The sequence below is a fragment of the Dendrobium catenatum genome, unplaced genomic scaffold (genome assembly GCF_001605985.2).
Source record: "Dendrobium catenatum unplaced genomic scaffold, ASM160598v2 fragScaff_scaffold_1671, whole genome shotgun sequence".
Classification (NCBI taxonomy): domain Eukaryota; kingdom Viridiplantae; phylum Streptophyta; class Magnoliopsida; order Asparagales; family Orchidaceae; genus Dendrobium; species Dendrobium catenatum.
Genome location: NW_021320133.1, coordinates 90,690 through 103,186, shown reverse-complemented (window position 1 = coordinate 103,186; position 12,497 = coordinate 90,690). Strand labels below are relative to the sequence as shown.

Genomic DNA, 12,497 nt, shown 5'->3' with positions numbered 1-12,497 from the left:
ATATTTTCATAAGCAGTTAGAACTCTCAAACAAATAAATAGATAAAAACGAATTCAGTGAAATTCCTTTGTCTTTGCCATTTTCATTTCCCTTTCACTTCATTGCTTTCAATTGCTTCAAACCAAACAGACTTGGACAAAGGCTAATATTCTTCTATTTACATGAACCAATTTTTGAACTGGCCAAAAAATTACACATGGAAGCCAACAAAACAGCTTTTTAGTTCAAAAATTTATCGAATTACATTAAAAAGCAATCTCAAACAAAATTTGAATTTCTATCCCCAATATAGCTGCTATTTTACTCTTAGGAGCAATAGAAAATTCTTAAAAAAATAATAAAGCAAAAGGAATACAACACTGCAACAGTTTTACTACCAATGGATCACAAAAGTTGATAAACATGTAAGAATTATGCTCTGAGCCTGCATTAGATCAAAAAGAAAGAAAGAAAGAAAAAGTAGTTCAATCACAGAAGGGGACAAACACTATACAATAGAAACACCATATTTATGGCCTTGACATCTCATAAATTACATTAGGATTCCTTTGAATATATAAGCAAACAGGACAATATAACCCAAAAAAAAGGAATAAATACAATTTTTTTACAGGGAGGAACTCTTTTCCATCTTTACAGTCAAGCAAAACTGTTCAGTGTGACATCTTAACTTGATTCAGGAAGAGTTGGTGTCTGCAGATAAAAATAATGAAAATAAGAATGGAATTTGCAAATATTTCCCAAATAATTTCAAAGCATCATATTTCATGCAAATCTAAATTACTATTAAAAAGACCTTCAAAATTTCACTCCAAGAAAATCTCACAACTCTATCTTACAAAAAGAATCAGTCTCATTTTAAGAAAAAACATTAAAAAAACATATTAAATTGGGAAAATTATCCTAAATTGATAAAGAAAGCTATTATTCACTAGCTATTACAAGAAAATTAACTGCATTAGTTTTTTTAATTTCAATAATATATATATATATATATATATATATATATATATATGCTTTTTCAATTCCATTTCCATCATTTTTGAACAATTTTTTTTTTTATAAATTACTATTTAATATAAACCTAATTAATCAAAAGAATTTTTATTTTTTGTTCAAAATTTTTTACAAAACATATTTTTAATATCCTCAAAAATAAGATCAATGGCACAAACATGATATTGCATGAAACAAAAATAATATGAAAATATTGTAAAATCCCTTATTATTTCTCACATGACAATACTTTAAGTGCATATAATCCCAACATGTACTTTCATATAATATTATCTTCTCTTGCCATATAATAATTTATAAAGACTGAGAGAAAGAAAGGATTTGGAATGAGGTTCAAGGTTAATTTGTTAAAGATACCTCTCATATTCCAGCTTCTGAACAACAATGCCATTGAGTAAAAGCTCTGAGCTGAAAGCAGCTGCTCCTGCTTGAAGCCAGATTTATGCAGTGAGCTATGGGTTTTCTTTTTAACAACAATATATTTCCTGAGATAGTAGAGAGTATAAAAAGAATGATTACCTTTCTCAAGGAGAGGTTCACAAACTGCAAAATCTTCTTCACCAGTGAGAATCAGAAGATTGTCAGGTTGTTTATCTTCTTCAGTCATGGACAGCTCGATTCTCTTTAATGGCTGCCAAAAAAAATCATTAAATAAGATTAATAATAATATCAACTAAGCAAGTCAGGGGAAGCAGGCTAGTGTAGCCAATGTCAACCAAAACTTCAATGAAGATGACCGGATCATGCTCCTTAGGGTTTACATAGTAAAATATCAAGGTAAAGACTGCATAACCTCTCCTGGTACTAGTATTTTTATGCAATATTGCAAGTATTTTTTTATTAATATCAAGAAATAAACAGTAGTTTTATTAAAAATATATATTTTTTTTCAAACAAAACCCATCATAAACTCAAACTATTTAACCACAAAGACTTCAAATATTAAGAATTAATGCATATTGATTAAGATTACTGTTAAATTAGAAACTTTGATATTGTCTACAAAAGCTGTTACTAGAATAGTTATGGTATAAGAATGTGTTGGGCGGCAATGATGTCTCTTTGAAATAAATTAAGTGGAAAAAATAAAAATTCTCAGATGGTGTGATACATCTAAAAAGACTCAAATATATATATATATACTCAAGTGATTTGTTAATGTGCAAAGCAAGGTAGAGGATAATACGACTGAATGTAGGTTCTTATTAACGTATCACACAGGGCACCATAATAGAGAGCAGAAACTATCATACGTTCCATCGAAAAAATTAGTCTCTATATTGGAATATAGGGTACAATGATTTAATGTAAGATACACTAAAATCATCGGGCACTACATTATAAGAAATGTAAGCTATCCTCATTGTTGTTCTCAAGTTCCTGAAAAAACAATTATGTGTATCTGCAATCCATGTTGAACTGGTTCTTTAGCCATTTAACCATGATATGAATAGGGAGTCCTTTTGAGTAGCTAGATCATTGAATATTAAGGAATAGAAAAAGAAAATTCACTTTGGATGTGAAATTCTTGCTTTGTTTCAAATGTAAATCGTGAAGAAGAATGTAAGAAATTATATCATGATTCAATCCTTATTTATTTTATCTTCAAATAATCATCATCATTATTAGCTTTAAACCCAACTATTTGGGTTGGCCTTATTAATTCTCAATTTTCATTCATTCTTATTGAGTGTTTTCTATGGAGTTAAATCTATTATTTACAAATAATTTTGAAAGATCCGTATTAAATTAAGTACCCCTCTCATTTCTAACATTCGATGCTAATTTATCTACTTGTCTAATGGGTGATTCATTTTCAACAATTTATTGTAAATCAACAAACTTAAAGTCTATTTCCAATTATCTTATTGTTAATAGAATTCACTTTAATTGTTCATCTAACATAACCAATTTCTTAATTTGTTCTTCATAATGCTATCACACATTTATCTTAATATTACTATTTTTCTCACGCTCAAAATGAATATTGACAATTTTTTTACAACAAAATTCAATTCACACAACGTGTTAACGTAATTGCAATTTTATAAAATTTTCCTCAAAGCCTATATCTTCTTATAATATATCACTTATGAGACAATCCAATAACTATAAAGCACTAACACAAAAATTTATATTTTCACATATAAACCCATTCTTCTATACATAAATCTAAGACATTTAAGCCTATCATACTTATAAATCATTTTACCTTCTAGCAATAATAATTGATTAAAATTAATATAAATTTTGGGTCTTTTAATTTTGGAGGATGATCGATAAGATGAGGATCTTTCCCTTTCCTCTTAAAAAGGCCTTTCACAATTTATGACAATTTCAGATAATTTCATGCATTCAGGTGATATGAGGCTTGCAGCCCCTGAAATTCTTTTTTAATTTCATTTTTAACATTCATGACTGTCAACTCCTTTGAAGGGAAGTAAAAAAAAAAGTTATAATGAAGAAAATGAAAAATCTCGATAAGAAGGGAGGATGAAAAAAGAACAAGGTTGGAAGACAAAAACCTTAACCTCACTCCAAAACCATGTAAAAAAAATTGAACAAAAATATTTCTTTGAATTCTATTGCTTGATTTTGTACAAAATATGAAAAAATTTCGAATTTTCAATAAGCTTACAATAAAAATAAATCAAATGCAAAGCTATTAAAAAAAGAAAAAATGTCCCCAAGAGGAGGGGCCAATGGCTAGAATAAGAAGAGGAGGCATATGGATTGCAATCTAAGGGTTATTAGAGGATCCATCTAATGGTTAAAACCCTTAATATGTGTGTTCAATAATTCCTGTCAAGATTGGTTGACTAATGTGCCTTATGATCCTTCAACAACTGCGACATTTTCTCTTCTTATGGATTACAAAAATACCCATGTTTCTTTGATGTTAGGTTCATTTGAAACTGAGACTGGAACCCAAATCCAAAAGGAGAATTACAAACACCAATCCAACATCTCATTTGAATGGAAAGAGCTTTCTTAAATGGTCACAATTGGTTTGCACATTCTTAAAGGGTAGATGGAAATTGGGCCATTTATTTGATTCCGGACCTTAGCAAGTCGATCCCACATTCAATACTTGGAATGAACCTTATAACTCTACGATGATATTCTAATTGTCAGACTCCATGAATCTTGAAATAAGCGACACATCGATATCAAAGAAGGATACAAGCTTGAAAGCATCATATTCATGGAGAAGAATATCTATTTTTGGTTATGCTTTTATAAGCTTTATCAAGCAAGAATAAATGAAATTGCCTTCCAAAAGTTTGGATTGCAACAAAAGAATGATTTCATTATATTCGATCCCTCCACCTTCCCTAATGACAATTTTTCCTTTCATCTCTCCTCAAATTCATCCATTTCAATTTTTGGCCAACACTCTCTCCATTTAATCAATGTCTAGATTAAGGAGTTGTATCAATGAAGTTTTATCGGAGGTAATTTTAAATTTTAAATTAAACAATACTCTCTCTCTCTCTCTCTCTCTCTCTCTCTCTTGAGGCAAGGCTCAAATTAAGGAGTTGCATATGTAGAAAGAGGGCATGATTTGTATGCAAAACAAATTGAATAATAAAAAATCCGGAGAGGAAGATGAGCTCAACCACAGGCTTATGATGCCATAATGAACTTATTATACAGTAAAATACCTGACCACCAGCTACCTTAACTAAGCTGGAAATAAGCTCTTGGTTAGGTCTTGCATTTCGTGTGATAAACACCCTTTTACCCTGCAATTACAAAGAGAGCATAATGCTCCAATTATATTTATCACTATGATGCAGTCAGTTATGTTAAAGAGATGCAAGATATAAAAACCACCTGCAGCAGTGGATGCTGGCAAGCACGTGCGAGCGAAACAGGCATGCTGAAACCAATCTCCTTTTCCTTCCTTACATCTCTCAAGATGTAGTTCTTTTCATCAATAAAGGAGCTTACCTGTCCACAGCTTTCAAGCCACATAGGCGTTACCACTGGTTTACCCATAGCCATCGCCTCTAACATGTTTCTAGTTCGCACAAATTTATCAGCAACAAAATGTGTTGCTTCTATACTGGAGGAGACATCCTGAATTCCTAACCGTTTCAATATCTAAAACAAAAGATCAAGTCAAAATCATTAATATGTGTGGTTTAATAAAAATGCTGGTTCAATAATTCACAAGCGAAAGGAATGAGAAAGCACCTTTTTCTGATGATTGATTACATCCTTGCTTAAATGATTGCTGAAACAAACCTGAAAACATGCCATATCTTTTCTTCTTCGTACCTCATTCAACTTTGATGGCGATGCATAAGAAGCTTCCAACCGGATAAGTTCCCTAGAAATAGGAGATCCTGACAAAGATTTACGGAACGATATTCTTGAGCTATCATGAGGGTTACAAACAGGTGAAGCTACATTTCCACCGGCTGCAGGTGAACATGGTAAACCAGATTGACTGATTGCATTAGCTGACCCATCAGGTTTGGTATCTTCTTTTACAACTTCTGCAAGCAATCTAGATCGAACACTTTCTTTAGATGTTTCAAGGTTATGATTATTAACAACTTGCTTTACAGAAGAAACCGAACACGTGTTAGAGGTTCCATCAGAAGCAGCTTTGCAAGAGAGTTGATCCTTAAAACGGGCATCATTAGCAAAATAAGGCTTCAAAATATCTGAAAGCAAAGATGGCCTTGTCCTGAAGCCAGATTCATTTCTCATCTTTCCAAAATTAGAAGTAATGCCATCAGACTCGAACTTGCTGCTTGAAGAAACTGACCGCTTCCTTCGCTTTACTGTATCTAAAATTTCAGCAAAACTTCTGATAAATACTTTACGCTTTTTCATCTGAATAGTGGGCTTTGGATCTGTTGGAGCAATAACATCTAATGATTTTGAATGATTATTCATTTTCCTAACGCTTTTTTTATTTTCTGTATCAATGTTTTTCATTTTCCTTCTTTTAGATTCGCTGTATGCATCTCTGTCATGAAATGGTGCTGTTTCTTCAACATGCTCTCTCTCCACCTCAACTGCATCGGCAAGACCGCTGAATCCACAGGCACTTTGGATTGTTACATTCAAGCTTAAATTTCGACCATTTTTATTGATTTTTGGTACTACTGATGTATTTGAAACAAATTCATCCTTCATCTCAAGTGTTCTATGGGAGCGCAAATTCATCCTGCTTGTATCTTTGCCAGGGCCATTAGATAATGTTTTATTGAGGTTCAACAGCTCAGTTGCTTTTGAACGTCTAGTACGATGTGCAACAGGTGATGTATATTTCTCACTAGTGCCAACAGCGCAATTTACACCAACTGAAGGCTGTTTACAGAGTGTCACTGGAACAGGAGACTTTTCAAGCTCTTTATCTACCATATTCTTCATTATCTCAGCATATTCTCCATTGTTGACCGAAATCTGTCCTTTATGGTTTTCATTTGATTTCTTCACTGTTATCTTTGCAGTTATTTCAGTTGTAAGATCCTCGAAAACCATCTTTGTTCTCAACTTAGTGGATTGTTTTGAAGAGGAATTGCAGCTTTTTGTTCTTGATTTGGTGATGTTGCTTTGCCGTTTGGAACGTGTTATAATTCCTTCAGATTCATTAATCTTCTTCCTTGTAGGAGCATTTCTTGAACAAGTTCTGTTAGTTTTTTTAATTTTTATCGAAGTGCTAGTAACCTGTCCATGTTTTGATTGTGGATTAGTCGGTTCAAAATGAACAGGAGATGAATGACCCAAGGCCTGTATTGCTTCAACTGCCATTTGAGTGTCAGGACCAAAATTATAAACACCTTCATCACTTACATGAATATCAGATTTCTCCAATTGTTCCATTGTTTCTCTATTTGTTTGCTCTTTCAAGTCATTAAAAAGGTCCTTTGATTTAGTACTGCTCTTGTTATCAACACCATTGATCATCTCGGAACCTCTAAGTATAGCCTCTGAAGGGAGTCTGCGTGATACTTGTTTACTCCCTTTGCACTCAAAGAAGGAGTTTTTTCTTCTGCTGAATAATTCACCTCCTCCTTCATCCTCAATGGCGTCAATCCAGTCATATACGTGAACTTTTTCTGTGCTTTTATCAGATTTCCTCACAAGACACTGAGCCCTTTTCACACTAGCAATAGGAAGTGATAGAACTGTCTCCATATTCTCATTGTTAATGTCTGGAGATAATCTCTCACTATTTAATGAAAGGAACTTGTCCACAACACCTAATGCAATGGCTTGGGACTGAACACCAGGCTCTTGGGATGAAATATAGCTCAAACCTGCAGCAGCTATATTGCATCTTTGTGGAGATTGGGACAACAAAATTTCTTTATTTAATTCTGATCTAAGTTCAGTTTCTTCCTCCTGATACAGAGTCTTTCCACTGTAGCCCTCTATGAACCTGGATGAGTTCTCAGCTTCATGGTCCAAAGCAATTTCATCCTTGTTTGTGCCTACAGTATTCAGATTTGATTCACTGCAAGGAATTGTCTCCATCCAGCTAGCCTTCATTAAAGTATGACCTTCAACTTTCTCATGATTATGTGTATTAAAGTTCTCGTCAGCCAGAGTAGATGATTCCAACTTCTTGCCAATTGGAACACAAGCCACATTTGCAAAACCAGAAGATTGCAAAGCTGCTATGGGAGTAGCAACAAAGTTCTTCCTTGAGCATTCTATAAAAGATGCCGATGCAAACCAGCAAAAAAGAAATGAGTATCACGAAGTAAATGATTAAAGCCGCTGAGTTTCTAAACAAGCGACCGTATGAAAAATACCAGAAAGTGAATAAATATAGAGAAAAAAATTACCATCACAAAAGAATACAAGGATAAAATTAAGAATGATCATATTAGACCGGAGTGATATTTATTGAAGATAAGATAATTGAAAATAAATTTAGTTGATTTGAACATTACAACAAATGATATAAAATGTACTTGATTAAAGCCAACAATTTTACAAACAAGCTAAACTAGGAAAATCCAAAAAGTGAATAAATATAGAGAAATACATTTACCATTATTAAGGAAATATACAAAGATAATTTTAGGTATCATTGCTTTGGATTAATGAATCAGGTGCATCTATTGAAGGTGAGATAGAAAAAATAGACTTATATGATTTGAATATGTACAACAAATGATGGAAATATATCTATTAGACGAGTAGATAATTGACATTCGCTTATTATTAATGAGAGTGTGGCTTGGCCGCCTCTAACATTCTCTGTCGCTACTTTGAGCATTAACTATTCTAACTCCCGTTGATGAGCCATATATCAAAAAGGAAGCATCACAGAGGTTCCTCTACCTCGACGATCAACAATGCATTAGACTCAAACCACCAACACCCTTTTGATGGAAATTATCAAGGCTCGACCTCCCCCAGGTTACAAATGCTTGTCTTGGACTCCTATTGAGGGAATTCAAATCCAACCTATAGTGTCGCCTGATTTGAATCAACAATCTCAATTCTCAATGTTAGTCATGTGATGAAGTTTATGCTTCTCTTCACCACCCATTAATGAGGCACTAGCACGATGTTTTTTACTTTTTTTGCATTTTTTTACTGGGGAACATTACTTCTTAGAATTTAAGCAATAGTTCATCATGCAGTTTGTTGATGCAAAAAATCTATTGAAGAACTCCCAGGCCTATTAAACATGAGGCTAGAACCTAAAAAATCATTTTGTAGCTTTATTGCCCATTTATAATGCAAGCTGCTAGATATTCAAAACTTGTAGCCAGTCATTGCCCAAGAAGCATTAACTTAGGGCCTCCAAAGGAGTTCTTTTAAAGACACACTCAGTTTACAGTAGTTAAAAAATTAGTAGAATTGTTCTTAACTTCTAAGCCTCCTAAGAATCACATAAATATTAAATAGTACAATCATGCAACCTCAACTTCTTCCTCCAAGCCAAGCAACACCAATCTAACATGAAATTCTCAATAGCCTCAAAATCAGCAAGGTAGGCCACATGACAACCATGACATGTTGACCAAAAAGCGACATTGTCATCACAATCAACACTGCCATCTACAAAAGCGCCAACATGTAGGAGTTCCCTAAGAGATGAGAAAGAAGCATTTCAGTCTACAATCCCTTAAAAAGAGAGAATTTGCCTTCACAACATAGTCATCCGACTTAAACACTTCTTCATGTATTGCTTGCAAAAATCCTAGAGGAATACACATCAAGGAGTACTTCGGTCAAACACTACAAATATACAAATTTGATAAACATCTATCCAAACATAAATAGACTTGGCTTCTCTGAGTTAAATGCAAGACCAAGGGTTCTAGATGTAGCACTAACCCTTAGAATGCAATACATACAAAAGTACTAAGGAAATCCTAGTCAAATGGTGACATGAGGATGATTATAAGGACCATGTGATTTGTCACACAAATGTGATATTTAATGCCATGAAATAAAAAACCTAAGATTTGACAAGAGAGTTTGAGAGTTCAAAGCTCACAATCCAATGATATGGCTATCATAAATGTTGTTCTTGCAAGGTAGGGTATAAACCACGTATTAGTATCATGAATATATCAATCAACTTGTTAGTCTAATAAAGTGTGGTAAAGAGAGCTAGCCAATGGACAAGCAATGTGTGCTAAACGTGTTCCTAATTAAATTTTCAAATATCATGATATTCTTGAAGAGAATATCATGATATTTATACACTAATGATATGACCAACAAGAATTTTTTGTTCACCCTAGGGCATGTCCAAGTCAGCTTAGGTCAACTAAGTGGGTTGACTTGGGGATAGCTAGAAAAAAATAATCTATGCATCCTAATGTTTCTAATGACTTAAACTTATGAAATATAATCTAATCTCATTGATCCAAAATTAAATCAAATTACTGTAATAATTTCATAACTTTTCCCATTTACAAAAGTCTCTAAACATAATACAATACCTTGCTCATATTTGTGAGTATATCAGCATATTCTTCGGAATATATAAAATTGTTACATAAATCTCCAAAGGCTTTCAAAATGACTTGATCATCATGGCCTTATTTTTCTATATCATGGATTCTAACTTGAAAATTCGATCATTTTTAAACTCTTTATTTTAATAAAGTATCCAATTCGGTTAACCGAGCTTGAGTAGTCATTAATGAATAAACTAAACTCTTCCAACTAGGATTAGATATTAATTTATTTATAGAACATTGAAATTTAGAAACCTTCTTAAATATATGCTCGAACTTCGACTCAATTTTCCATCCGCACTAAGACTTCTTGACAAAAAAGTTATATTTGATTGGACACCATAACATGCAAATATTCCTTCATGAAAGACTTATTCATCAATGTCGGCTTCAATATAAGTTCCTAAGAAATCACTTAACTCCTTTTCTTCATTTACAACTTCAAATTCTTTAACTTTATTTAAGTATTTTCCAAGCATTCTTTTGTGTTCTTTGGCTTGATAAAAAGTTGACTTCTAACGTTAAACTCTTTATGCATTATTGTCATATGCAAGTCTCAAACACTGATGAAAAAATTAGAGCGGCCAATATCATATATGCTAGAATTTAGCTTGTTTCTCGACAAAAAGAATCAACATTTAAATTGGCAACTCTAAATTCGAATCCTTTCTTCGAGTCAAAAAAGAAGAGAAGTCATCTTCATCCCAATAATGCAACCTAACAGAGTGGAAAGGGTGAAGAAAGGGTTCTCTTCCTTTTCCCTAGTATGCATTACTATAATTTATCATTCTCTTAGGGGTAAATTGCTATCTTTAAACTCCTAAAGTCATCGAGTTATTGTTGACTTTAACTAGGAGACCAACTAACTTCACTTGAATTGAATAGTTAGCTTTCGAACACAACCCAACCTTAGCGCCATTAGCATCAATTGCTACAATAAAAGTTGCTAGCCGAGTGTTATCAACAAAAACTAGAGGTGGAAAGCATGGTTTTGAAAACCGGACTGCATCGGCCGGTTCGACGGGTTCAATCGTGAACTGGACATATGGCTTTAGATTTTTTTTGTGTTCTAATGCAATCCACATCTCCATCAAGTTTTTCTTTGTAATGTCAATTCTGTAATGATCTTGGTACTTTGCAACATTCAAATTTTTAATATTAAAATTTTACTCGCAGTGAGAGTAAACTAATTTTAAATATAATTCATATTGCAAATAACAGCCTTAAATCCCGAATTACATTGCCAAACAGCTTCATAGGATTTAACACTCATGTTGCCAAATAGTTTTCAGGATTTAACTTTAGCTGGATTTAGTAAATCCTACTTGTTGCCAAACAGCCCCTTAGTTTTAGACATAATTATTGATCCAAAGTAAAAAAGGAAAACAACAATGCTTCAAAGATAAAACCCAACCTGGTTCACCACTGCCGCAACCCCCCTCTTCATCAGTAGATGCATCAGGATCCACCAAGTCCGCATCTTTAGTTCTCACACCTGATCCTACCTCTCCTACAAAATCATCACCCAATCCCTCCTCATCAGTCACCAACTCCGTCCTCTCCGACTGCCCTCCTCCATCTTCCTCTTCATCCCGTACTACCTCAGTCTCCTCAAATTCATCCATCACCTGTGTCTGTCCCCAGTCTTCAAACCCCTCGCCGAATTGTTCATCACCGCTATCCACCCGCTGTGTCTCTCCGCAATCAAGTGGAACGGTTTCACCGGCCATAAAAACGTCGCCGCCTCCTGAACTGATAATGATCAGAAAAAAAAAAAAAAAAAAAACAGGGAGGCAAGAAGCCAAACTTCGAAAGAGGAACCCAATCCAGATATTCAATGAAGCATCAAAAGCCAATCAACAAAGAATTTCCAACACAGTGAAAAGCAGGTACAAGGTCAGAAACAGAGGAAAAACTAAAATAGGTAAACGATAATATAAAAGTACATATAATAATAAATAAAATTGAACTGCAATCTCAGGCAGAGCATAAAGATTGATCTTTATGATAAACAAGCCCTTATCAAGCAATTAATGCCTCAAAAAAATCATAGGATTCTCATGTTTAGGATTCTTATCAATCTTTTAGTAGCAGATGTGATAAGGATGCCTATGCAGTAGTCGCAAGGTAAAAGCATGGTTGCCTTTATTTGTCATATGAGATTATTGAACCAGAGCTCTGTAACATTGATTTATTGTGGAGGATGGAGCTCAAAGTTTAAGCTTAAAGCTGAACTCTTACAAAAGTCCTGATTAATTGTGGACTGTAAGACACTGCCTTCAAGCAGAGCAGCCGCAAAGAAGTTCCATGTATAATAAATTTCCTCATGAGAGTTTGAACGGCTTTATTAAAATGCGATTGCATGATATTTTCTCATTAACATATCGCATGAAGTTTTAATCCTATTGCGTAATAAATGAAACAATTATTAGGGAATTCCATGCCACGACCGCACTCGGAAACTTGGAATATCAAGGTGAGAGTAGATGGTCGAACTAAAATTTAAAACTTCCACTACACATTAAATCA

At 33.6% G+C, this 12,497-nt stretch overlaps 1 protein-coding gene across 1 annotated transcript in view; it reads right to left on the bottom strand.

Annotated features, from left to right (window-relative positions):
* Nucleotides 1-399: 399 nt before the first annotated feature.
* The window catches only part of LOC110095948, a 23,317-nt gene continuing 11,219 nt past the window's right edge, over nt 400-12,497 (bottom strand). Inside the window, exons 3-8 of the mRNA XM_028701295.1 lie at nt 5,218-7,694; nt 4,855-5,124; nt 4,683-4,763; nt 1,537-1,648; nt 1,375-1,441; nt 400-693 (exon numbers count right to left, since the gene is read on the bottom strand). Coding sequence (XP_028557128.1) covers nt 654-693; nt 1,375-1,441; nt 1,537-1,648; nt 4,683-4,763; nt 4,855-5,124; nt 5,218-7,694 — 3,047 coding nt within the window. The 3' untranslated portion in view covers nt 400-653. The remainder of the gene's footprint in view (nt 694-1,374; nt 1,442-1,536; nt 1,649-4,682; nt 4,764-4,854; nt 5,125-5,217; nt 7,695-12,497) is intronic.